Source organism: Diceros bicornis, chromosome 26 (assembly GCF_020826845.1).
Source record: "Diceros bicornis minor isolate mBicDic1 chromosome 26, mDicBic1.mat.cur, whole genome shotgun sequence".
In the NCBI taxonomy this organism is placed as follows: domain Eukaryota; kingdom Metazoa; phylum Chordata; class Mammalia; order Perissodactyla; family Rhinocerotidae; genus Diceros; species Diceros bicornis.
Window position 1 is genome coordinate 34,887,077 of NC_080765.1, and position 27,236 is coordinate 34,914,312.

Here is a 27,236-nt window from a genome sequence, read left to right on the forward strand (position 1 = left end):
GAGGCACAGGGAGATTGAAGTTCACATAGCTGGTGAATGGTGAAGCCAGGAGGAGTAGGGATGACCAGTGGGGAGGGGGTGGGAGCGCTGTTAATAATACCGGGGGAGAGAACTGAAGAGGCTATGTCCTCTAAACTTCACCTTTGAACTTCTCCTAGGATTAAATGGCAGCAGAGCAGCTGAGATAAGAATCACAGATCCAGACCCCCCAGTAGAGCAAGATTTGGGGTCAGACAGGCCTTGTGGAAGTCAGCTCTGCCCCTTCCTATCTGTAGGGGCCTGAAGGAGCTGTTCCCCTCTCGGGGCCTCAGTTTCCTGGTCTGCGAAATGGGAACAGTAACACCTACCTTCTAGAGTTGTTGTAAGGATTAAGTGACAGTCAGTGCCCAGCACTCATCCCATCCTAGACTCCAGGACCCAACTGCCTTGGTTCAAATCCCAGCACCACCACTTTCCAGTGGGGCGACATCAGCCAAGTTACTCAACCTCTCTGGGCCTCAGCCTCCCCATCTGCAAAATCACTGTGATAATTGCATCTACCTCGCAGGGTTGATTTTAGGATTAAAGGAGTTGAGAATTATAAGGTACTCCGAAGAGTGCTTGGCACATTTTCACGTACATGTTAGGGGTCCACAAAGTTGCCTGGCCCCCCAAGCAGGTGACTTTGGGACCCCTGCATTGTACCATCCTAAGGATCACCCTGGTGTCCCCTCAGGTCTGGAACCAGACGGAGCCCGAGCCCGCCGCTGCCCACCTACTGAACCTGTGCTTCCTGAAAACGACAGGGGTCTGGGTGCCCCCCCTGTACCTCTGGGTCCTTGGCCCCATCTACCTCCTCTATATCCACCGCCATGGCAAGGGCTACCTCCGGATGTCCCCGCTCTTCAAGGCCAAAATGGTAGCCACCGCCTCTGGGAGCTTGTAACCAGACAACAGTTGGGGGCGGGGAGCAGGCTGGAACCCAGCAGAGACCCCAAAGTGGACAGTCCTCCTATCAAGGAGCACATAGGTTGGGGACAAGAAGGGAAACCATTAAGCAAACAGAGCAGTACTCCAGAGGCTACAGAGGTGAACGCAGTGGAGCAAGGTCCCCGAAGAGATTTCGTAATTATGAAAATCCGTGCATCCGTAAACACACACACCCGGATGCTCACACATTCCCGGAAAGCTTATGGCCACCATAACCTGGCATTCCCCAAAGTGGGCAGTGTATACTCCTGGGACACACAAGGTGACTTTAGGACCACACTAGGATGAAACTTTTAAAATTTTAGCAGTTATGCATTGATTTTGATGTTTCCCCACTGCAATACTAAAGAATAGTTCTTAAAATTGTTATGTATTTATTTTAGTGTGTTAGAAAAACATGGGCATTCCAAGTGTGAGCCTTTCCACTCGTCCATCCCCTTCTCCTCCAAATTCTACAAGAATGTCCTTCAAGGTTCATTCAATCTCACACCACCTTGTTAATTTTTGTTCTGTTGCCAACCCTCTATCCAGGGGTTGGCGCGCTCTTTCTTAAAGGGCCAGATAGTACATCTTTGAGGTTTTGAGGGTCCTGTGGTCTCTGTCCCAACTACTCAGTTCTGCCATTGCAGCAGGAAAGCAGACACAGATAACAGTAAACAAATAGGTGCGACTGTGTTTCAAGATAACTTTACTCATAGTCACTGAAATTTGAATTTCATGTCATTTTCACCTGTCATGACATATTATACATTTTTTTAATTTTGTTCAACAGTTGAAATATGTCAAAACCATTCTTAGCTCACAGGCTGTACAAAACCAGGCAGCTGGCCAAACTCACCCTTCGGGTGGGGATCTGCCAACCCCTGCTGTAGACTATCTGAGATACTTTCAATAGTTTATGCAGTGTGCCCAGGTCTGGCCTCCTCTCCGCATGTACATGGTCTCTCACGTTATTGCTTTCTCTTGTTCAAAAGAGAGACCAACGCGTCTTAGAGAGAGCCTAGAGATGTGCCAGTCCCAACTGAGAGTTTCTCTTTGATTTAATAGTAGGGATTGAAAGAGACTTGAAGCGAGTATAACGTGTTTACCCGGTGAGTAAATTTCGTTTCCTGCTGTTCCTTCATACCTAAAGCATCTCTCCTGTGCTGTTGGAGCAAGACCCGCATCGTGGAAAACACTGGTGGGCTGGGGCCCTCGTGGTGCATCATTTATGTGTCAGTTACAGGTCAAGATCGATCTGCAACAGCCCTTACTGCTTTTTCTTCTGCATCTTTCACGTTGGCACTGTTAAATGACGACGCTGGTATGTTACAGTGCCCCATCCAGAGCCACCGTCCAGTTGGACGCAGGGTCACGGTCCAGTTTGCCACCACCTTTTGTTGTCACTCACCAGCCTCATCTAAGCCTGTTTCCCCAGGTGCTCGGGTTCGCCCTCATAATCCTCTGCACCTCCAGTGTGTCTGTCGCTCTCTGGAGAATCCAGCGGGGAACGCCCCAGGCCCCGGAATTCCTCATTCACCCCACCGTGTGGCTCACCACGATGGTAATGACGACCCCAGGGTCGCTGGCTTGCTCCTGGCTGCCGCTTTTCCTGCCCTGGTGGAGGGTGGGGCGGGGGGGGGGATCCCTCCCTCCCCATTCCTCCCCTCCCCTGCCCCCCACCTTAAGGGACCCGTCCTGACTCTCTTGTCCAGAGCCTCGCCGTGTTCCTGATCCACACGGAGAGGAAGAAGGGGGTCCAGGCATCTGGGGTGCTGTTTGGGTACTGGCTGCTCTGTCTTCTCTTGCCAGCTACCAGTGCCACCCAGCAGGCCTCGCAGCGGGTAAGTGGGGCCTGGGCCTCCTGGGGAAACCACTAGGGCACTTACAAGCCGTGCGTCCCATCTTCCCCCTCCCCGTCCACACGATTTATTCTCTACACAGAGACACACACCTCAGTCGCTTAAACTTGAGCAACGCACACATGCGCTCCCTCACGTAGAAATACCCATCATCCCAGACATTTTTTATTGATACAAATTCCCCTTGTCTTACACACTCACAACACACACTTTACTTGCACACCAGACACACACTTGTATGCCCCTATTCATGCGTCACGCAACCACAGACCCCAGAACGTCACACACACACACACCTGCACACGTCCACTCACACTTGCTGCCACCCAGTTGTGGCTGTGTCCTCCAGCTCCCACACGACTCCAGCACAAATATCCCCCACTCCCACGCTGCACGTGTGCTCACACGGCCCTCCCACACGCTGCCCGGGCGCAGACGCACTGTGGGTTCACAGCCTCGGAGTTCCCTGGGTGAAATATGAAACTGGCCCCGTACAGAGGGCAAGGAAAGACCCCTGACCCATTGGTAAATTGCGTGTGGGCTGGAGGTTCTGTCAGTGAACTATGGACTCCTGGTGGGAAAGAAACAGACCATTCCACACTGGCAGGTGGGAGATTTAACAAGCAAGGGCGCTTACCTACACTCTTACTCTGTGTGCCTGCGCATTTCCCCTCATTCGCACCTATTCTCATCCTCACCCATGCTCCCCGTGCATCTGTACTTACACACTCGTTTTGCACACTCACCCATATTTCTGTTTCCCAAGGTGGGAAGCAGCGTTTCCATGTTAGGGGGCCTGATGGATCGTTTTATCTGCAAAGAGAAAAATAGCCTAGCCCAAGATTTCTCACCCTCAGCACTCGACATAATTCTCTTTCGGGTGGGGAGAGCTGTCCTGTGCATTGAAGGATATTGAACAGCATCCCTGGCCTCCGTGGACTGTAGATCACCATTTCTTGAGCCAAATGGTTACTCCATCCTGCTCCTAAAAGGAGAGGCAGAGAAACACCGTTCTGTCCTTCGGGGCAGATTTTTACAAAGAAGCCTTTGTGACTAATGGGAAAATTCCACAGGCCGTCCACTGATTGATGAAAGGCTGGGTTCCCACAGTTGACTTATCAATCAGCTACTTGGGACACAGCATGGAAGTAATAAATTGAAGCCACAGATGCTCTGGAGCTCCAATCCTGGGCCAGGCCCCACGGCAAGCCCTTGACGTCATGTCTTCATTGGATTCTCAGAGGAATGCTCTGTGATAGATTCTAACAACCCCATTTTAAAGATGAAGAAACTCAGGCTAAGAGAAGTCAATAACTTCCTCGAGGTCACACAGCTCGGGAGTGCAGAGCCCAAGTCCATCTCACTCAAATTCAGAACAAACTTTCCAATAGAAACAGTAGTAAAAATGGCGGGATGGGGAAGATGGGCCATAGTGTAGTTGGAATATCAAATTGTCTATTATCTGCAAAAAAAAACAAAAACAGAAGAGTATACAAATCCTGTAGGGGAATTGTGATTTGAAACTAGGGCTCTGGTTTTAAGCCACAAAAACTCAACTCACACTAGCTTAAGGGAAAAAAAGTCAGAGGGAATTTATTCGCTCACGTACGTGGAATCTCCCGGGCATAGCTGGTCCAGGCATTCAGATACCACCACCAAGTCTCCATTTCTCTCTGTCTCTTGGCTCTGACATGTTAGCTTCCTTCTCCAGTGGGATGGCAAGAAGAGCCACCAATCGCTCCAGACCTGTGCTCCACCAACATAGCAAACCCAGTAGATCTCCCAGTGGTTCCAGCTCTCATTGGCCCAGTGTGGGTCCTTTGTCCATCCCTAACCCAATCTCAGTAGCCAGGGGACTAAAACGTAGTCATTGGTCAGGCCTCGATCACATCCCGCCCCCCCCAGGAATGGAGTCAGTTCTGCATAAACCACATTCCTAAGCATGGGGAAGGGATTAGGGTGCTCTGACCAGAAGGGGCAGTGGATGCGAAAGCAATCCTAGCATGGTGGCCAAAGCTCACGAGTGGGGTCAGATCATCTGTGTGCCCTTGAGCAAGGTGCTGTCACTTCTCTGAGCCTTGTGTCCCCATGAGTAAAACAGAGCAAGTAAAACCCCAGCTGGGGTCAGTGTGGGGAGGCACTTGATGAGACAGTGAGTGTAAAGACTCCTGCAAGTGCCCAAGGCCGAGCAAATGCTCAATAAAACCAGTCCCTTCTTAAGCCAGAGAACACTGGCCACAGGGGAGCGGGATGGGAGGTTGGGGCGGGGGCTGGAATGGAGCAAGGATTTCCTCCATGGCACAAGGAGAAAGGCAAAGTGTCCCCTCAATTCATGCCCCAGCGGCTGTGGCCAGTTGTCACTGGGCTAAGGGCAAACCCCTGGCCCGCCTTTTGTACGGACAGAAGGTATGGATGTCAGCTGTTGTAAATGGGGATGGCCGGGAATGCCAGGGGCTCTGCCTTTCAAACCCTGTGGCTCCGGCCCCTGCCTGGGCACTGCCCCCAGCACCAGAAACCCTGTTCAACCTCAGCCTCTTCCCCTCTGATGGCTCCTCACAGGCCTCAGGTGGCCGACATCTGCCTGCCAGACTCAGTGGGACTTCTGTTTCTCTCCCCAGGACTTCCAGAGTGACCCCTTCCGCCACCTGTCAACCTACCTGTGCTTGTCTCTGGTGGTGGCACAGTTCATGCTGTCCTGCCTGGCCGATCAACCCCCCTTCTTCCCTCAAGGCCCTCAGCAGTCTGTGAGTCACCACGTCTCCAGCCCAGTGCCTCCCTTGTCGCTGTGCCGTCCGGGTCTCAGTCTCCCCGTGTGTCCGATGGGGGTGGAACCAGAGCACAGGCCTTTCATTCTTCATTCGTTCCATCACTCGGCAAAAAGCGTGTTGCACGTCTGCTCTATGCCATGGGTTGGCCAACTTTTTCTGCCCAGAGCAAGACAGAAAATATTCTAGGCTTTGCGGGTCACGTGGTCTCTGTGGCAGCTACTCCGCTCGGCTGTTGTAGCGCAAAAACAGCCGAAGACAATATGTCAACAAAGGAACATGGCTGTGTTCCTGTAAAAGTTTATTCGCAGAGACAAGCAGTGGGCCGGATTGGGCCCAGGGGGCCCCCAACTCCTGCTCTATGCCCAGCGAGGTGCTGAGGACCTACGGGGAACGAGCAGATGTAGTCCCCGTCCTCATGCAGCTAACAGCCGAGTCAGGGAACCAGACGTCAATCACATAATTACAGAAACGCGTGGAAAATTGCAAGCGGGGTAAGTGCTCTGCAGAAGTTCACGGTCCATGAGAGTTTACAGCAGGTAACACTGACCAGTCTGTGAAATCAGGAAGAGACAGCTGATCTGAGTCATCTAAAAAGATGCTTAACTGCTTGAATAATCAAGTTAAAACTATAATAGGACTTTTTTCCTATGAGAATGGCAGAAAAAGATTAAAAATTTTAACAAGCTGTGATGGCAAAGATGTTGTGAAATGGGCACTCGCGTGACCTGCTGGTGAAGAGCAGAGATCCGCGCAGTCTTCCTGGAACAGCTGGCAAAATCTCAGGACATATCCCTCTCCACGTCCTCGCCACGTCCACTGAGGGACATTGTTGAGGATGCTGTTGTCTATGCCACGCATGGTCCTCGCTTTGGGAACTCCTTGGTCTCAGTATTAATGATAGTTGTCCTGGGAAACGGCTGGTTCTTACCTTGAGGATGCTGTCAGTCCAGTGGCCCAATCCCTTTTTGCCTTGCCTGCTAGGAAGCACCAAGCCCATTAGTGTTCACCTCCAACAAGCAGAGGCATAGGCAGGGCACCTCAGTGTGCATTTTCAGTACTAAGCTCACGGTCCGTTCATCCTGTCCTCCTGCCACATGCTGGCCGCAGAAGGTGAGGCCAAGTCCTCCCTCTCCCCCCTCCTTTGTCTTTACAGAATCCATGTCCAGAGGCTGGGGCCCCCTTCCCCTCCAAGGCCACGTTCTGGTGGGTTTCTGGGTAAGTAAAGTAGCAGAGAAGGGGCCAGGTGGTGCCCCATCCACCTGCATTTGCTGCCCTTCTTTGTCGCTGCGGCTCTTCCCCCGTGAGGTTCCCTCCCAAGCCTACCGAGGTCAGCCAGGCTTTCTCCGGCCCAGCCTTAAGTGCTCCCCTCTCAAATTTCAGTGTGTCCGTCATCCGCATCCCGTTCCCCTTCACTCACCGGAGTGAGATCTGGGTTTCAATCCCGGCTCTGTCTCTTAGCCGGCCATATTACAAACAGTCCGAGTCTCAGTTTTCCCCTCTGTGAAATGGGAACAACTCTACCTTCATGAAATGTAAGGTGCTTAGTGCTTGTATACAGCAGGCACTCAGTAAAATTAGATCTATTACTCGGCTTTGGTCCATCCACCAACATTTAATAGGCACCTACTATACGCTAAGCACGGGGGGTGAGGCGGTAAAAGACTAAATCTTTACTCCCCAGAGGCTCCCAGGCAGGTGGAGAAGACAGCTGTCTCTCCAGGGCCGACACACTGGGCGCTGAGGCTGTGCCCACCTACCGGGCCCCCTCCTGACCACACTGCAGTCAGACCTTGGGAGCACTGGATTTGAATCCTAGCCCCACCACTTCCTGGCTGTGTGACCTTGGGCAAGCTACTTAACCTCTCTGTGCCTCAGACTCTGCACCAGTAAAATGAGGATAATAACAGCACCCACCTCATAAGGTTGTGAGGATTAAATGAGATAAGGCTTGTGAAGGTCTTAGGGCAGGGCTTGGCCCATAATGAGTGTCATAGAAAGTGGTTGTTAAATAAATGAAGACCAGGATGCCCTGGGGGGTGGAACTGGAAAGAGCATAGACGTTTGCTAAACAGCTCCAGAGAGGATCCAGCCCTGCGTTTCCCAAACGGAGGCATTTATGGACCATTCTTCAAGCTTTTTGCTTTATTGGGGCATCCCTTGTATTCTGTTTACTTAATATTTTTTCTTTAAATCAACTCACTTTTTGTACTTTAATAAACTTTTTTATAAAGGAAACTTTCCGTCACTGCCCCAGTCGGAAACATCTATAGACTCACTTGCCATGTAGGACTCCAAAAGTAATTTCAGTGAGAACCAAGCGATGTTAATAATTTCTAGATCAGAACCGTTGCTCTGTGTTAGGAAGGGCACTTGGAGAGTCTCAGAGAGGCGCTCAAGACCGGCTCCACACAGGACCTCCTCCCTGGGGTCATTAGGAAGATTCCAGAGACCCAAAAAGATGGTGATGCTCCCATGATGGAGATCTATAGAGATTAATTTCTTGTGTATTTCATACGTCAGTCCCACATGTTGGGAAACACTCTCATTTTAAGGTGAGAAACTTGAGGTCCATTAATGGGAAGTGACTTGCCCAGGGTCACAGAGCTGATAAGTGGCTTCATTTGACAACTTTTCTTGTGCCCTGTGCCAGGAGGCGAAGATACAGAAGAGGGAGAATAAAGGCCTTTGCCCCTCTGCGAGTTACCATTCAATGGAGGAGAAAGACAGTAAATAAATAACCAGACCAAAAAAGTAAATAATCATAATTTCAAAGCATTATAAAGAAAAAACTCAGGAAACTACAGAAGCTTATAATGGGGGAATATACATGGACTGGGGGGTTCATCAAAGTGGGCTTCTAAGGGAATCATGTCTAAGCTCAGGGGTGAAGGATGAGTAAGAAGCGGCTGGGTCAGGACAGGCAGGAAGAGAGTTTTCAGCAGAACAACAAGCACATGCAAAGGTCCTGAGGCCAGGTGGCTGGAGCAGTGAATGAAGAGGAGAGTGGGGACATTTAAAGCTGAGGGAAGAATTTAGGTTTCCTCCACAGTGAGAGCTTTCAACTCTGGACTCGGACTCATAGGGAGGTTTATTTCCCCTGCCACACAGGTCATCCCTTAGTTAGGTCACCTAATCTCTCTGAGCCTCTGTTTTCTTCCTCATCTGTAAAGTGGGTCAATAGTAATCTACAGGTTCATGTGAGAATTAAATGAGATGATCTTTGTAAACTGAGAAGTGCCCCCCAAATGTTAGGTGCAGTAGGTTAATTGCTTTCATTTTCCCGAGGGGCCAGCAGAGGCGCAGAGAGATAGAGTGACTTACCCAGGGTCACACAGCTACCAGGCCAGGACCCTGCAGGGGTGGATGGCTGGAGGAGGTTGCCTGGTAACACTCTTTTACAGGCTGGTCTGGAGGGGCTACAAGCAGCCGCTGGGATTAAAAGACCTCTGGTCGCTTGGGAGAGAAAACTCCTCAGAAGAACTCGTTTCCCAGCTTGAAAGAGCATGGACGAGGAACCACGGCGCGGCCCGGCGGTGAGTGTGTGGAGGGCGGGAGCTCAGCCCGATGCTCCGTCTGCAACGCTCATCATTTGGCCCCAAATACAAGCCCAGACCCTGCTCTGGGCTCCACCCCCACAGCCCCTGCCCGCCAGCTGATCTCTAAGCCTTAACTGGTCAGGCTCAAGGTGCCTTTGCTCCCAGCGTGCTCTGCAGGATCCAAAGGGACAAAGTGGGAGCTCCTCGAGGCCCCCAGAAGGACGCTCAAATGGCGGAGTGGCAGGGGACGACATCCTGGGGGTGGAGAGCTGCGTGTGGTCCGTAACATGCAGACAACTACTCACTTAGTACTTAACCCGAGTGATTAGCTTCCTGGGCCTCAGTTTTCTTATCTGTCCAATGGGGATGCCATTAGCCCCTAGCTCCCAGCTTGTGGGAGAAAGAACTTAGCAAATTCCTCAAAAATGGTAAAAGCTCGAGCAATATCAGTTATCAGAGGATTTCAAGTTCTTTTTAGTCTTGTTCACTCTGCCTCACTCTTGTCCTCTGTGGCATCTCTGGAAGCTTCCGTGGAGCCCTCTGAGTCTGGGGAGCCCGCTTTGGGAACCTCTGGTGTAGAGAAATGAGCTGTCAACATAGGATTAATTAAACCTGGGTTCAATGCAGCCCTGCCATGGAGTAGTTGGTGACCTTGGACGAGTTCTTGACCTCACCAGACCTTGGTGTTTCAGGGGACAGACAAAAGTAACTCAGCTCTGTGGGAAGAATTACAAGGTTCTCTGCATAGTCGAGGATTTTGTGGTGGTGGTTGTAGATGGCTGAATCCCACAAATTAGAAGAAGCGAGAGAGGAATAGACAGAGACAGAGTCTACTGGCCCACATAGCTGAGAAGGTGGGTCTAGCCTCAGGTGTGGCTGGATCCAGGAACCTGCACGATGTCCAAATCCTTTCCCTCCATCTCTCAGCTCAGCGGATAACCGTGTATTGGCCTGTCCCAATACCATGCCAGTTCAGCAACTCCAGCACAGTGAGAGAGCCTGTCTCCTCTAGCATCCATATAGAAAATCCCAAGTAAGGCCTCTGATTGGCTGATTCGAGTCATGTGCCTCTCAGGAGCCAATCCCATGGCCAAGGGGCAGGATCCTTGATTGGTGCTCCCCAAAGGAAGGGGGTGTGCTTTCCAAAAGGGCTGAGTAATGTGGATAAATCAAAACAGCAGCTCTCTGTCACCCCAGGCGTATCTTGCTGTACTGCCTCTCCACTGTTAGACGATTTCTCTGTGGCACAGTTCATTCAAAAGGGCCCGGAGGTCTTGCCCACTCTCTCCCAGCTCTGGCCTCCCCGCCGGCATGAGAATGACCGTCACCCAGTATGGGAGCTAGGGGATAGAAACATTCTCCAGAACAGTTTGGGGCTCTGTAGACTATGGACAGAAAGAAAGGAGAAAGGCATGTTATGTTGAGATCCGGCTCACTCACTTTCTGAGCCAACTGATTACACACCGAGAGAACTTTGGCATCATTTCTGAAATATTTTGCAACTTTTGGGGGAAGGGAGAGGGTGTCATCCTGATAGGTCACAGACCAGCCACCCCCTGACCAAGTCAGGTTCACAAGATATGTTTGGCCCACATGGTTTTTTGTTGTTCTTGTTGTTTGGGGCTTTTTTGTTTTGTTTTTTTAATAGGTTGCCAACGTTTAAAATCTTAGAGATGTCACATAAAAATCTGGAATTCTGGTCTCTCTTAAAGGAGACTGGCAGTGCTGGGTTACATCCCCGCGTGGCAACAGGAGAGTGGATCTGAGTCGTGGCTGCCCCATGGAAAAGGGCGTGTGCTCCTCAGTTTGCCCCAGTCTCCACGACTCCCTTTTGTACCCCCCAACTTACGCCCGGCCACTCACTCACACCCCCTGTCTCGCCCTGTGGTCATTTTGCAAGTCCTGCACTAAGTGGCTTTCCGAGCAGCCAGAGTAGAACTGAGCAAACCATCCAGCTGGAAAGAGGCCTTCACAGTCACCTCTGCACCCACCCATTTTACACATGGAAACACTGAGGTTCCAAGGGGAGGGGACAGAGCGGGCATTTGAACCTCAGTCTCCTGGTTCCCATGCCAGGTTCTGTGCACAAACCAAGCTGCCTGCTTCCTTCCTTCCACAAATCTTTGTAACATTATGCATCTGGCACTCCTATTAGGGCCTTTGCACACGGCACACAATCTGTATTTGCTGAGTGCCTACTACCTCAGGAGCTGACCTAGGTGCTGGGGAAAATATGAGCAAAATGCCTACCCACCTGGAGTTCTAACAAGACAGAGAAGTAAAGGAGAGAGTTGAGGAGGGTGAGCACGGCTGTGACTTAAACAATGGGATCTGATGGGGGCTGGGGCGTCAGGGGCAGCCTCTGCGAGGAGGGGACATCCTTTTGGCATTTGGACCCAAACACCAAAATGTTTGTGAGCGACGGGCCGTGCCCAGCTCAGTGATGGAGGCCAAGCCACAGCCCTCCAGAGACGCCAAACCAAACAACACGCCCGGCCAGGGATGAAGGGCAAGGCCTTGACCTTGTCAGGGGGCGTCTGGCCACCTGCGCTCGCCAAGGTTCTTTTTTAATTTTTGGTGGGGAGTGGGGCTCACAGACAGGCACTATGTGAACCACGAATGGAAATCTGGGCTGGAATCCAGGCTCTGTCCTCGCTGCGTGACCTCGGATAGCTGTCCCCACCTCTCGGAGCCTCAGTCGACCCCTAGGTAAAATGGGGAGCCCGTGATACCCACCAGGCAGGGAGGCGAAGAGGAGTCCATCCGCTCGTGCGTGGAAAAGGCTGGTCCCAGTGCCAGGCCCCCCATCCCAGCTCTGGAAACGGGCAGTGAAATTGCTGATAACCTCATAGGCTGTCAGAGCGGGAAGGGACTCAGAAGGTGGGACCAGCCCCGTCCTTTCAGCCCCACAGAGGCACAGACCAGAGAGGGGAACAGTCTGCCCAAGGCCACACAGCAGCCGCCTCACTGCCGGCCTCTCCCTGTGGCCGAGGACCAGCCTGCCTCAGGCGGGGCCCCGGGCTCCCCCCACCTCCCCCCAGCTCTCCCTGCGCCCCCTGGCTAGGACAAGGCCAGAGATGTTCTGCATCAAGCCCGCCTGAGCTTCCACCTGTGGTTTCATCTAGACCAGAAGTGCCAGGCCCACGGACATCAGCTGTGATTCTAAACCGGTTCTAAACCGGTTCAGAACCACCCAAGGGCTGGCCGGTTGTGGAGTGGAGGAGGGGAGCTGCAGAATGGATCAGAAAGGGCTCGGGCTCTGAAGGCAGAGAGTCGGGATCAAATCCCAGCTCTTTTACTTCTCAGCTGTGTGCCTTTGGACAAGGCACCTCTCTGAGCCTTAGTTTCCTCATCTCTGAAATGGGAATAACACTCGGCTTGCTGGGCTGTTAGGACTAAAGAGGACCTGGCACACAGCAGGCGCTCAATGCATGTGCATTGCCATGGCCATCCCTGAGGCCTTAGGGCTGCCCTCCTGCCCCGCCCCACCCCTACCCTGGCTGATTGTCTCATAAGCGGGTCCTCTGGGGGACAAGGAAGAACAGCTGGGGGAGCGAGGCCGGGTCCACGCCCACCCATCCCCATTGTTGGGAAAATAACCCTGGAATGCCTGGTCCTGATGCTGGCGGCTCCGCGGCCACCTCCGAGAATGTGGTAAAGGATGTCTTCGTCCGTTCAGCTGCTACACAAAATAGCACAGACGGGGGGTTCATAAACAGCAGAGATGTATTGCTCGCAGTTCCGGAGGCTGGAAGTCCAGGATCAAGACGCCAGCAGATTCGGTGGCTGGCGAGGGCTGTGTTCTCACTGTGCCTCACGTGGTGGAAGAAGGAAGGAGCTGTCTGGGGTCGCTTTGATAAAGGCGCTAACCTCCTTCATGGGGCTCCACCCTCGTGACCTCATCACCTCCCAAAGCCCCCATCTCCTAAGATCATCATACTGGGGATTCGTTGCACCATGAATCTGGGGGGAGACACACTCAGTCTATTGCAAGGACCCAGAGCAAGTTTCTCCTCTCCCCCAAGGCACACCAAGGCGACGGCATTGGAAAGGAAAGGCAGCCATGGCCTGGAGGCCCCCGAGACCGAGCCCCTCCTGCAGCGAGGGGGGAGCCAGAGGGGCCCGCTGCTGAGGGCCATCTGGCAGGTGTTCCGTTCCACCTTCCTCCTGGGGACCCTCAGCCTCCTCATCAGTGACGTCTTCAGGTTCGCTGTTCCCAAGCTCCTCAGGTGGGTCCTGCTCGGGTGCCTTGCTAAGGCTGGTGGTCCATTCACCATGTCCTTCCAGGGCCAGGGGGGCTTCAGCTCTGCTTCTGCCTCTGCCTGGACCTCTGGTGCTCAGGGCACTGGGCGATGGGTGAAAAGGAGACTGAGGAAGGATAAAAATAAGTGAGAAAGTGACCGACTTCAGGGAGGGAAAACGCGTGAACTCTCTCCGGACTGTATCAGTTAGCTTTTGCTGTGTAACAAAACACCCCAAAAGTAAAGGGCTTAAAACCACATATCCGCTGACAATGTTGTGGGTCGGCAGTTTGGGCTGGGCTCAGCTGGGCGGTTCTCCTCTTGGCTGGACTTGCTCGTGCGTCTGAGGTCGGCTGCAGAGCTGGCTGGGCACTGGCTGGTCTGAGACGGTCTCAGCTGGGACGGCCTGTCTCTGCTCCACACGGTCTCTCATCCTCCAGAAGGTTAGCTCTGGCTTGTTCTTGTGGCCGCGTGGCAGGGCTCTGAGACAGAGCAAAAGCTGCATTTTCTCTTGAGGCCTGGGCTCGGAGCTGGCACGGTTTCACCTCCACTGTATTCTGTTGGTCAAAGCTGGTTCCTCCACGCCCAGATGCGAGGGGTGGTGTGTTCGTTTGCGAGGGCTGCCGTAACGAAGGAGTACAGACTGGGGGCTTAAACGGCAGAAATGTACTTTCCCACGGTTCTGGAGGCTGGAAGGCCAAGTCGAGGTTGGCCTCCTCTGAGGCTTCTCCTTGGTTCGCTGTGTCCCCACCTGGTCTTTCCTCTGTGCACACGCACCCCTGGTGCCACCTTCTGTGTCCAAATTTCCTCACAGTCAGATTGCATCAGGGCCCATCCTAACAGCCCTCTTTTACCTTAATCACCTCTTTGAAGGCCCCACCTCCAATACAGTCTGAGGTCCTAGGGGTTAGGACTTCAACATGTAAATTTTGAGGGGACACAATTCAGCCCAGAAAGGGTGAGGATAAAAACTCCACCTCTTGGCTGGAGGAGCCACAAGTCACATTGAAAATGAGCGGGGAGAATCATTGCAGCCAATTTTGGAAAAAAAAAAAAAAAAAAATCTACCGCGATGTCTGATCCTCCAGACCCGGCCAGGCTGGGGCACAAGCCCAAGACAAAGCCCTGAGCGCCTTCTCTCACCAGCTGTACCTTCTCCCTCCCTCTCCCACAAGCCTTTTTCTGGAATTTATTGGCGACCCTGAGGCCCCAACCTGGAGGGGCTGTCTCCTCACGGTGCTGATGTTCCTCTCCGCCTGCCTGCAAACGCTGTTTGAGCAGCAGTACATGTACAGACTCAAGCTACTGCAGATGAGGCTGCGAACGGCCATCACTGGCCTGGTGTACAGAAAGGTGAGCCCCAGGGGAGAGGCGTGGGCCTCTCTCTTCTCTCCGTCCTGCCCTGATTTACATACAGATGTTTCAGCCGGGAAGGATAACATCACTGACCTGTTAATATCATCTGTGCCTGAAAACGCACTCATTCATTACTTTAGTCGCTTGCACTACACTTTCACCTCCTTGGTTATTTCCATAAGGCCTTGCGTGATCTGACCCTGGGACCTTTCTGACCTTATATATCACACACCTTCTCTCTTGCTCACCCCTCTCCAGCCACAGACATGCCAGGCAGCCTCCCACCTCAGGGCCTTTGCACTTGCTGTTCCCATTGCCAGGACATCCTTTCCACTCCTCTTCATGTCGTTGCCTTCCACTCATGCCCCATGAAGATAAAGGGTGAACCTTCAGGCTGTGAGGAAATCAGATAAAGGAGGACTGGCAGCTATGTTGCCAGGCAACACTGCTTACATTAAAAATGACCCCTGACCCATTGGTAGATTGCATCTGGGCTGGAAGTTCTGTTAGTGAACTATGAACACCTGGTGGGAAGCCAGAGCTTTGGGCTTCCCTCTGTGCAGGGACTCTTGTCCCCTCGGGGGACCCCGGAAGCAACCCCATGAGACTGCTGCTGTAAGGGACGTTGGCTCCTGTGGGGTCTGGCGCATCTGAGCCAGGGCCGTCCAGTCCCGAGGGGGGCGAAGGAAACAGCTCCTGCATGGCCACGTGGGCGGCTCCCGGGACTGCCCTGCCTGCTCTGTCCCCCGAGGAGCACGCTGCAGCTAGGTGTGGCCTGTCCAGTCTCGTGAGTCCAAATCTTGAGCTGAGGCTGACAGGAAGACGGCCTGAGGGCTCTGCTCGTCCACTCCCCACCCTTAGGGAAGCCTCCTTCGGCTTCTGATGAGGTCAGATCCACCCTCTGGGCTGCTTCTACATTAACCGCCTCTTATTTTCTGTATCTGGTGCTTTGACACCTGGGGTCTTGCCGACCCTGGAGGGACTGCCCCTCCCAGGGCTGGCCAGTCCCTAGAGATAGTAAAGGACTCCCCTGAGAGCACGCCTTTCATATGCGAACCCACCCATCCAGAGCCCACTCCCAACCGCCTCCTTTATGGGCCCACACTCGGGCACAATCCCCTGCCCTGATCACCCCAGGGCAGGCGCCAGACCACTAGGCCCAGCTCCTGGGCCCCGGAGCCTGCTGCAAGTCTTGGAACAGAAAAACCACAGTACAGGCTCTTGCCCACCATCCCCTCCCCCTTGCCTCTGACGGACCCTGGGGCATCTCCACGTGGCCCCCCATGGTATGCAGTGCCCCTCCTCTTGAGATCTGGGTATAATAAACCATCTTGTCAATGACAGTTGTCTCCTGACCTGCTGGCCTTGCCATACCTGAATAATAATAAAACCTACATTTTCAAACCCTTCGTGGCCCTCATCATAATTGCCATTAAAGAATGAACTATGTGAGTCTGTACTTAACTTTGTTCCCCAGCTCAAACTTCACTCCCAGGAGAGCAGGGCCCCTGCCTTTTGTTCACAGCCGTATTCTCGGTACTCGGCTCAGTGTGAGGCACAGACTTGGTGCTCCATAAAAATCTGAAGATTTTTTGGAGAATTTCTACACTCAGTCATTCCTGGCTCACTCCTTCACCCCCTCACTCCTTCCCTGCATGCTCAGGAGAGAGAGGATTACAAGTAGAATTTAGCATTCAAAAGGCTGGAAGGGGTCTACTGTGACCCCAGAGTTAGGGCAGGTTTGGTCCTGCCAGAGAACCAGGGTGGTGTCTGAGAGGCACATTAAATGTCCACGGGGCTCAATCTAACACTCCGTCTAGCCCGTCATGCCTTAGTCATCCCGGATTCCGATCCTGGTCTAGCCACTTGCAAGCCCTCTGACTTTGGGCAAGTCGGTCAATTTCTCTGTGCCTCAGTTTCCTGAGCGGTAAAATGGGGTTAGTAATTCTGCATTTCATTGATTCTAGTCTCACTTTTCTTGCTCGCTTTTTAACGCTTCTGAAATCAAGATGCATCTTTTGTGCCTTAATCGGCATTGATTTTTTTCCTTCGTCATACAACAACAGAGAGCATTTTCTCCATGGCGTTTTAGGTCGAGTGAACTATGGCGGTGCCTGCCCCATCTGGTTGTGCGATGTGCCCCATCACAGGGAACCAGGAGACTGTTCATTTAGCACAGTGGCTGGGACCCGGTTAGCACTCAGCAAAGGACCCCCATTATTGTCATGAATCCGAGGTTTTTACGTTTTATGTTAATAACTATTATCACTCCAGTGCTTTAGGGATTTCAGAGTATTTATGGTTCTTTCATCTCCGTGGTTCTCACAATGGCCCTGGGAGGTTGGCTTTAGATTTGACTAGCCCACTTTACAGAGGAGTGGACTGAGGCTCGGGTGGTAAAGAGACCTGCCTCTACCAGCAAGGGCAGCCCAGCTTAGACCCAGGCCTGCTGAGTTGCTGTGCTCTTGCTCAGTCCACGCCATGGGCCTCCCTCCCTGCCCCTCGCCCCCTCCTTCCCTCCAACTCAGGTCTCGATCCTCCTGCCCCGCCCAGGTCCTGGCTCTGTCCAGCGGCTCCAGAAAGGCCAGTGCGGTGGGGGACGTGGTCAACCTGGTGTCCGTGGACGTGCAGCGGCTAACCGAGAGTGTCACCTACCTCAACGGGCTGTGGCTGCCGCTCGTCTGGATCGTGGTCTGCTTTGTCTACCTCTGGCAGGTGGGCTGGGGCAGAGGGAGGCGGATTTGAGCTGAATCCCCCTCTTCCTCCCCGCCCTCCCCCTTCCTTAATCCCGTCTCCATCGCGGCACTGCGGGCTGATAGAATGGGCAGAGTCTTAGACAAGGATGACCTTCACTTGACCCTGGGCAGGATGCGAACCCTCCTTGGGCCTCAGTTTCCTCGTCTGCAAATTGATGATGGGGATGAGGATGACACTTCTTGGGTGTGATATCAGAGTACCAAGTAGGCAGAGTAACCGTGTTCTGAAGTTACCAGTAACTCAGGGACATCGGCGCCGTCAACAAAAAAGACAGAAGGAGAAAACTTTAGGGGAAAGAATTTGCTACCTAGAAGTGGCCACGTGGCAAAGAAAATCAGAGCTTTTTCTGACTTCCTTCCATCTACTTTGTGGTGGAGGATTTCCTTTTTTTGTTTTATTAAAATCACGGGGGCCGGCCCCGTGGCGTAGCGGTTAAGTGCGTGTGCTCCACTTCAGTGGCCCGGCCTTCAGATCCCGGGTGCTCACCGACGCACGGCTCATCAGGCCATGCTGTGGCGGTGTCCCACATAAAGTGGAGGAAGATGGGCACAGATGTTAGCCCAGAGCCAGTCTTCCTCAGCAAAAAGAGGAGGATTGGCAGATGTTAGCTCAGGGCCGATCTTCCTCACAAAAAGAAAAAAAAAATCACAGACTTTGCCGTGGGACTGCCTGGGTTCAGATCTTGCTTTCACCATCACCTGCAAGTTGTAAAACCTAGCACAAGTACCTTAGCCTCTCCTTGGCTTATTTGCCCATCGTAATTAACAATAGTGCCCCTGCCCTTGTTGATGTGTTAAATGGGCTGATACCTGTAAAGTACTGAGATCGGGGTGTGGCACCCAGCCGTACTTTGTAGGTATTTCCGAATATTGCTAATTACGCATGGGGGTGGGGCAGTCCACTGAAGATCTTACTCCTGCTCTGCTCCCCCGAGGTGAATGCCAGGCTCAGGAACTTTTCTGTAAAGGACCAGATCATAACTATCGTAGATGTTGGAAGCCATACGATCTCTCTCAAAACTATTCAACTTTGCTCTTCTAGTGCAAAAGTGGCCACAGACAATACGGATCCCAGAGGCGTGGTGGTGTCCCAATAAAACTGGTTATGGGCATTGAAATCTGAATTTTACATAATTTTCACGTGTCACGAGACAGTCTTCTTTTGATTTTCTTCAACCGTTTACAGATGTAAAAACCATTAGCAATTTTTGTACAGCTCGCCAGCTGTGCAACCACGGGGGAAGGGATCTGACCATGCACCACAGTTCACAGGCCCCGGGTGGGTGTGTCTGTGGCTTATTGATTGTCAGTGTGGCGTACTCTAAAAGGCCACCTGGTGCGTGTTATCATAATTATTGCTCCTCTGCTGCCCCCACCCACCCTGTAGGACAGAGGGCCAGGACCCTTTCTGACTCGAGACCTTGTATTCCAAGGCCGAGCATACAGTAGGCGCTCAGCAAGTACAGGTAAGGCACTTCACACAGTTCCTGACTGTGGTCCCTAAACCTTAGCTGTTATTATTAGGGACAGGGGGAGGGAGGGAGGATACGTGGGAAAATTCAGGGCACTGAGCCAGCAGGTTCACGACCAGAGTGAATCCGCAGACGACACACCCATCAATTTCCCCGCCTCTTGACAGACAGTCCCCAAGATCAGCACGTCACCCTGAGATCCTGGTTAAGGAGAGGGGGGCATTGGGGTTGCTACAGTTAGCATCTGTAGCATTTTTGCCAAATAATACCACTTTTGCAGAGAGAGTTTAACCTCTGTTCACATTTCTTTGAGTATTTTCCCAACTCTGGCCGGGACGGGCTCGTGTTTGCCTTCCGGGCACTTCTCCATTTAGCCGCTTGGTGGCGCCCTTGCTGCGTATATGAAACACACTGGCTTGCTGGGTTACCAAGGAGATTTAAAAAAGCAGTGTTCTCAAGGGCTGAGAGGGGAAACTGAGGCCCGCAGCCTGGAGGGAGGGGTGGGGCTGGTCTAGAGAATGGTCCCAAATAACCTTGGGAGGAATCTCATAAAGTCACAGCCACTTAAAAATCATTTATTCTGCCCCTCACCTGCATATTTTCCAGAGAGAGAAACCAGAGCCAAGAAGGAACGTAAATGTCCCAAAGTCACAAAGCCGGGCGGGGAGTGAGCGGTGGGCTGCCAGACAAAACACAGGATTCCAGTTAAATGTGAATTTCAGATAAACGGAATATTGCACGGGACACGCACTAAAAACTTACCTGAAATCCAAATTTAATTGGGCGGGCATCCTATGTTTATCTGCTAAATCTGGCAGCCCTTGTGGGGTGAGGTGAAGACTGGGGTACTCATTGACTCTATGACAGCAGCACTAACTAGGCGCTGGGACCAGCTCTATTTCCACTTAACAGATGAGGGAACTGCAGCCCAGGGAGGGTAAGTAACTTGCTCAAGGCCACACTAGTAAGTATCAGGGCCAGGATTTGAACCGGGATTCTGAGTCGAGATGTCTGGCTTCCCCATTCTGGCCAGGCACGTCCCCTGGCCCCGCGTCTAGATGCATGACCTGTGTTAATATCGTGCCCCCACCACCAATGTGTGAGGTGCGTCATTCCCCTCCCTGATCCGTCTGCAGCAGGTGTCTCCTTCCATGGAGCCCCGTGAGTCCTGGTCTCCGTGACCCCGTGGGTGCCCTCATCAGTCCCCCTGACAGCCCCCCTTAGGACCCAAGTCTGACCCCCTCTCCCTAGTACTGACCAAATCCCTCAGGGTCTACAGCTGGGCTCCTGGAGGTGTCTCGTGACATCCTGCCCCTCTGTGTGCAGCTTCTAGGACCCTCTGCCCTCACCAGCGTCGCTGTCTTCCTGAGCCTCCTCCCTCTGAACTTCTTCATCACCAAGAAGAGGAACCACCATCAGGTCTGACATTTGGGAGAGGGGACAGGCCAGGGGGGAAGTGGGGCGGGGAGCCTGCAGGTCCTGGGCCTGGCACTCGTGCAGGGAGGTGGGGGGGGGCACGGGGCGGGCCTGGCCAGCAGTGGTGTGAGCCTTTCCCATCACGCAGACCTGTGCCCCCCACGTCCCCCCATCTCGGTGGATGGCAGCTCCATCCCTCCGGCGTTCAGGCCACAAACCACCTGTGGGTCAGCATTGTCGCTTGTCGTTCTCACACCCCATCCCTCAGCAAATTTGGTTGGCATCCCTTTCAAGATGCTTCCAGAAGGTTGCCCCTCCACACTCCAAGCCCTACCGTCTCTCACCGGGATGGCTGCGGCGACCCCCTCGCTGGGTCCTGCTTCTGCCCTGGCCCTGGCCCCAGCCCCGGCTCCCTCACCCATCAGCCAGCGCACCTGTGAAAACCAAACGGGCCGCCTCCCTCTCTGCCCAGAACCTCCGTGGTTCCCATTTCCCTCAGTTGAAGCCAGGACCTTGCAGTGGCCTCATGCTGGGGAAGCCTTGGCTCTCGCAGTTTCCTCTGCCTGCAACGCCCTCACCCCGGACGCCCCTGGCTCCCTCCCTCTCCTCCCCAAGTCTGGGCAGCCCCCCACCCGCCCCCTGGGCACAGCAAACACGCCCTCCCTCACCTCCTGCAGCTCATCTCCTCTGCCCACGAGGTTTTGTTCCATAGCACAGGATGCCCTGCCCCTTCATTTGTTGTCTCTCTCATTAGACGGAAATGAGAGATGCGTCGCCATTCCCCGCGGCAGAGGATGCTCACTGGTGCAGCCTCAGCTTTTAGAATAGCGCTTGGCGCACAGAAGGTGCTCGATAAATACTTATGAACTGAGGAGGAAAGGAAGGCAGAAGGGAGGAAGGTGGCTCCCACATAGCGTGTTTCTCCAGCCTCCTGTCTGGCCTCCTCTAAGCCATTCTCCACACAGTGGCCCCTCTGACAATGCCCCTCGTGGTGACACACGGAGCCCCCAAACTCCTCTGCTGATGTTCAAAGTGAGCCAGCCCATCTCCCCCCCTTAGCCCAGCGCACACCCTCCTCTGTCGCACTGGATGTCCTCCCAGTCGTGGGGCCCCTCCATCTTCCCTGCCCACCTCCATCCACCCATTCTCTGCAGGTCCAGCCCCTCCTCATCATTTAAGATGTAGCTCAGGTGTCACCTCCACCTCCAGGAAGCCCTCCTGATGGCACCACCCCTAGGCTGGTTCAGGGATTCGCCTCTTCCCTGGGCTCTGGGGGCTTCCCTCCGTTATGACGCACCCTCCGCCACCCGCGATGAGGGCAGAAGCAGGGGGCCAGGACGGAGGCCCCTGCAGTGGTCCAGGCACGGGATGACGGTGGCTTGGGCCAGGACTCTGGGGACAGAGATGCTGGGAGGCAGACAGCAAGGGGCCTGGTTTGGATACGGAATCAACAGGATTTGCTGGTGGGGGGTATGGCGGCTGCAGGGCAGGAGAATCCGAGACGTGTCCCTGTCCTCTCCTCTCTCCCGCCCTCCGGTCCCAGGAAGAGCAAATGAGGCAGAAGGACTCTCGGGCGCGACTCACCAGCTACCTGCTCAGGAACGTGAAGATGGTCAAGGCTCACGGCTGGGAGGGGGCCTTTCTGGAGAGAGTCCTGCGCATCAGGGGCCGGGAGCTAGGCGCCTTGAGGACCTCCAGCCTCCTCTTCTCCGTGTCTCTGGTGTCCTTCCAAGTCTCCACGTTTCTGGTGACGTCACTTGGGTCTCCCTGCAGAGCACAGACTGGGGGCGGGAGGACTGGGGGGGAATGAGGTAGGTGGAGCCCCCCAGAGATCTAATTCACAAATTGCTGCGGGATCAGCCTTCCCAAAGCGCAGCTTTGACTTCAGTCACACTGTTGCAAACAAAGCTACAATGACCACCCGCTGCTCACAGAACAAAATCCCAACTCTTCATAAAACATTCAAGGCTGGTGACAACTGAGCCTTAAACCACTGTTTCCAGAAGGATTTAGAACCCCGTGGGCCATCTGGTGTCACCAACTCAACACTCAGAACCACAAGTACCATCACTGAGAACCATGAGGGCTCCCTGAATAGGATCACTGGGTTGCCATCACACCGAGTGACCGTCACATAGAGTGACCATGACACCAAGTGACCATCATCCCATCACCAAGTGACACCTAGAAGCAGAACATTACCAACACCTAGAACCACCTTCTAGGGACATCTAGAACCACAAATGCCACTGATACCCAGAGCCCTCAAGTGTTGCTGATACCTGCGACGTCAGAGTCAGCTTCCGAGGGATTCTAGAATCACAAGTTCCACCCATGTCTAGAACCACAGAAATGCTACCAAGATGGAAAACTGCAGTGTCCCCCAATGCCTGGAACCAAGAGCTTCTGATACGTAGAACGAGGACCACACACACAACTCCCTTAGTCAACACATGGGTGTATTTTAAGAGAGACTTCCATAGATTCCATGACATAGGAATGAGGACTAGGGGGTTAACACGATTGGGGTGAGATCTGGGTGGAGAGGAACCCATTCCAACGTGGTGGGCTTGCCCACACGGGCCCCTGGAGATCCACAGCTTGCCCAGGCTTCCCTGGCTGCACTCACAGCTCATTGTCACCACCTGCATGTCTTACCCAGGTAGCGCTGGTTGTGTTTGCTGTCCATGCTCTGGTGGCCAAGGAGAATGCCATGGATGCCGAGAAAGCCTTTGTGACCCTCACGGTCCTCACCATCCTCAACAAGGCCCAGGCTTTCCTGCCCTTTTCCATCCACTCCGTGATCCAGGTGAGGCAGCGGGGAGGGGCGGCCGTCTGGGAGGAGTTTGCAGGGGTGTAGGGGGCTGTGCCTAGACTCCATCCACCCACTGCCAGCAGAGGAGGAGGAGAGAGGGAGAGGGAGAAGGAGGCTATGAAACAGAGCAGGAAAAAAGGCGAGGAGCGGCAGAGGATACAGTGGGAAGACACCAGCAAACATCCTCAGAGTCCGCAGCCTCAGCGATCCAACAATTCCACGCGCAAGAATTGATTCCGGTTCCCTTTTTATACAAAGCAATTTTATTTGGTTTCTCTTCCTTTACTGTCTCTATTCACATCGTGCCTCCTCGGCGTGATGAAAATGAGAAAAGAGTTGCCTAGCTGAGCCATCTCTGTTTTAATGGCCGCCTCTTTCATTATCAAACATGGGTTTGGGGTTGGGAGCAGAGAGGGCACCCCCAGGTGGACAAAGTTTGGAATCATTCCTGATAATGGCCTGATCCTTCCAATTATGCTAATTAGGAGCAAGGAGGTGGAAGGTAACCACCACCATCATCCTCACCACCATCGTCACCACCACCATCATCACCACCACTATCATTGTCACCACCACCATCACCACCACCATCATCATCACCACCACTATCATCGTCACCACCACCATCATCATCACCACCACTATCATCGTCACCACCACCATCATCACCACCACCACCACCACCATGACCACCACCATTATCACCACCACCACCATCACCACCACCATCACCCCCACCACCATCACCCTCACCACCGTCATCACCCCCACCATCATCACCCCCACCATCATCACCACCACCATCATCACCACCACCATCGTCACCACCACGATCGTCACCAGCACCATTATCACCACCATCACCACCACCATCACCCCCACCACCATCATCACCACCACCATCATCCTCACCACCATCATCACCCCCACCATCATCACCACCATCATCACCACCACCATCGTCACCACCACCATTATCACCACCATCACCACCACCATCACCCCCACCACCATCACCCTCACCACCGTCATCACCACCACCATCATCACCACCACCATCATCACCCCCACCATCATCATCACCACCATCATCACCACCACCATCGTTGCCACCACCATTATCACCACCATCATCATCATCACCACCATCATCACCACCACCCTCATCACTACCTCCACGTGCATCCTTTTCCGTGACCTCAACAGCTTTGTGCTAATGCCTTGAAAATGAGCAGGGCTTGGTAGACAGGAAGCTTGAGAACCCGATACACGAAGTCTGAGTTCTTTTTTTGCTCTTGGGGCACGGGTGACCTGGGCTTTGGTTTCCCCAGGCGAAGGTGTCTTTTGAGCGTCTGGCCGCCTTCCTCTGCCTGGAAGAAGTTGACCCTGGGGCCGTGCACTCAAGTCCCTCCAGATGCTGTGAGTGTAGAGTTCAGCAGGAGGCGTGTGGGGGGCAAGGATCTGGGGATCGGTGGGGCTCTCCCAGCCCACTGCTGGGAAACCAGGGTCCCACCTGGGGGGCCAGCAACAAGATGGCACATGCCATCATGCCATCACTGTGTAACTTGGAAACCGGCACCGCGCTGCCGTTTTCTGCCAGTCCTTCAGCGACTACTCCCTGAGCACCTACTGTGTGCCATTCTGGATGGAGAGCAGTGAACATTTTAACAGACCAGGTCCTTGCCCTCATGCAGAAAGTCCAGGGAGATGAGCATGGCAAAATAAAATTGGAGAGATTACGGGTGCCATTGTAGGATGAGACCCGCCAAGCACGGGTTATCGGGGTTCCCCGCTCTGCCTGTCCATTTCTAACCCTACACCTGCAGGGCTAGCGACATTAACTGCTGCAGTGGCAGGATGAGCCGTCATCGGCTCAAGACCCTCCCCTGTCGTAACTGAAGAATCGTCAACCTGCTTACCTAGGACACAGCCGCATGGTGGTTAAGAGCACAGCCTGTGATGGTGGACTCCCCTGGTCCAAATTCTGGCCCTGGCACCGATCCCAAGCTTGGGACATTGGCAAATTGTTAATCTCTCTGAGGTTAACCCTGAGGGTTAACCTCTCAGGGTTCCCATCTGCAAAATGGGCGTGATGACCTTCATAGCACCCCTGCCTAGGATTGTTGTGAAATGAGTTCCTTTAGGTACTGCGCTGAGAGCAGGGCCCTGCACAGTCGGCATTCAATGCGTTTTAGTTATTATTGTAATTCTTAGAGAAAACCCCACAGAAGCCAGCACAGAGGGCTTTAAATAACCCAGAACTGGTGTTTCTGGGGCTACTCAAAGCTCTGGCAGGTTTTCAGCTGGGTGCAGCTTTGTTGAACTGAGTCAGTGTGATACGGGTTCACTTCCTGGGTCTGCCGCTCCCGGCTGCGTGGCCCTGGGCAGTTACTCCTCCCCTCCAGGCTTCTGACTCCCAGCTGCCAGGTGGGGCTGTGCGGCATCGTCCTGAGGGCCACCAAGGGACAGCAAGTCCCAGGCTCTCAGGAGCCGCTCAACAAATAGCTTAGGGTCCGTGATGTCCATGCCATTATCCCACTGGAGGGCCCCACGGACCGTGGACCACAGACCCCTGGGTCTTATTTGAGCCATGAGTTTGACCCCCTGGTCACCTGCCTGGGGCCAGAGCCTCAGTCTCCCCCATCCCTGCTCTTCCCCCAGAGGCGTGTGCCAGTGCGATGAACACAGACACCAACAGCTAACGTTGACCGAGCACTGACCACACGCCGCCATGCAAAGTGCTGGAGATAGTGAAGATCCCATCCCACCCTCCACAACACCAGACCCACCCATTCTACAGATGGGGAACCTGAGGAGAATCCCCAGACCCCAGGCCATTAAGAAAGGACAAGCCTCTCTAGTAGGGTAGCCAGATTCACAAATGAAAATGCAGGACTCCCAGTTACATTTGAATTTCAGATACACAGAGAATAATTTTTTTTAGTATAAGTATATCCCATGCAATGTGTGGGGGCATACTTATACTACAAAGTTCTCACGGTTTATCTGAAATTCAGATTTACCTGGGCATCCTGCATTTTATCTGCAGCCCTCCCCTAGAGACCATCCAGGCCAGTGGGTGTCAACCCTTGGTTAGATGTGAGATGCTCAGGCCTCACCCCACGGAGAGTCTGATTTATTGGTTTGGGTGGAGCCGTGGAGAGCATTGTGTTTTAAAACATCTTTCCAGGTGATTCTAAATGTGCGTTCAGAGTCCAAACCCAGTAGTCTGGTTCCTCCTTCATTGTACAGGTAAATTATCTCAGACGCAGAGACGTAGGGACTGGATGTCCCTGGTCACATCTGCTGTCCCAGTGAAATTAATAACCCTCCCTTCACTCTCCAAAGTTACAGATTGGGTGATAAATTATATCAGAAGTCCACTAGCTTTTTCTTTAAAGGACCAGATTGTGCATATTTTAGGTTTTGCAGGTCATACAGTCTGTCACAACTGCTCACCTCTGCTGTTGTACCATGAAAGCAGCCATAAAAAAACTTAAATACGGGCCAGCCCAGTGGCATAGGGGTTAAGTTCATGCGCTCCACTTCGGCAGCCCAGGGTTTGCAGGTTCGGATCCCGGGCACGGACTAACACATGGCTTGTCAAAGCTATGCTGTGGCGGCGTCCCACATACAAAATAGAGGAAGATGGGCACAGATGTTAGCTCAGGGCTAATCTTCCTCAGCAAAAAAAAAAACAAAAAACCCAAAACTTAAATGAATGTGCATGGCTGTGTTCCAATAAAACTTTATTTATAAAAACAGGCAGTAGGCGGGATCCGGCCCCTGGACTGTGGTTTGCCAGCCCCTGAATTATATAACAAGGAGAGAATGTGCCCACCCCAGGGTCACACACAAGCCAGTGAGGAGCAGGATGGTTTGTTCAGTGGGGGAGATTTCCTGCTGCCTTTCGGGGCCAGTGCCCGGGGATCTGTCAGAGGAGGAGGCCGGCCAGAAGCTTCTGGTGTAACCGGCATTTCTGCCTTGCAGCTGCCGGAGAGGACTGCATCCGCGTGCGCGATGGCACCTTCGCGTGGTCCCGGGAAGGCCCTCCCTGCCTGCACAG

At 53.3% G+C, this 27,236-nt stretch overlaps 1 protein-coding gene across 9 annotated transcripts in view; it reads left to right on the forward strand.

The window, feature by feature from the left end:
* Positions 1–27,236, forward strand: part of ABCC6 (ATP binding cassette subfamily C member 6) — a 59,424-nt gene that overhangs the window by 3,843 nt on the left and 28,345 nt on the right. For 4 of the 9 annotated variants that reach the window (XM_058569972.1, XM_058569974.1, XM_058569980.1 and 1 more), the window contains exons 1-14: positions 110–898; positions 2,387–2,512; positions 2,664–2,792; positions 5,429–5,554; positions 6,732–6,793; positions 8,980–9,111; positions 13,140–13,343; positions 14,531–14,708; positions 17,265–17,426; positions 20,266–20,358; positions 21,899–22,102; positions 23,018–23,164; positions 24,502–24,589; positions 27,161–27,236. In XM_058569972.1, the coding sequence (XP_058425955.1) occupies positions 620–898; positions 2,387–2,512; positions 2,664–2,792; positions 5,429–5,554; positions 6,732–6,793; positions 8,980–9,111; positions 13,140–13,343; positions 14,531–14,708; positions 17,265–17,426; positions 20,266–20,358; positions 21,899–22,102; positions 23,018–23,164; positions 24,502–24,589; positions 27,161–27,236 (2,006 nt within the window). In that variant the 5' untranslated portion in view covers positions 110–619. Of the gene's footprint in view, positions 1–109; positions 899–945; positions 2,273–2,386; positions 2,513–2,663; positions 2,793–5,428; positions 5,555–6,731; positions 6,794–8,979; positions 9,112–13,139; positions 13,344–14,530; positions 14,709–17,264; positions 17,427–20,265; positions 20,359–21,898; positions 22,103–23,017; positions 23,165–24,501; positions 24,590–27,160 lie in introns of those variants that run through there. The other 5 variants (XM_058569978.1, XM_058569977.1, XM_058569973.1 and 2 more) reach the window with 5 other exon arrangements.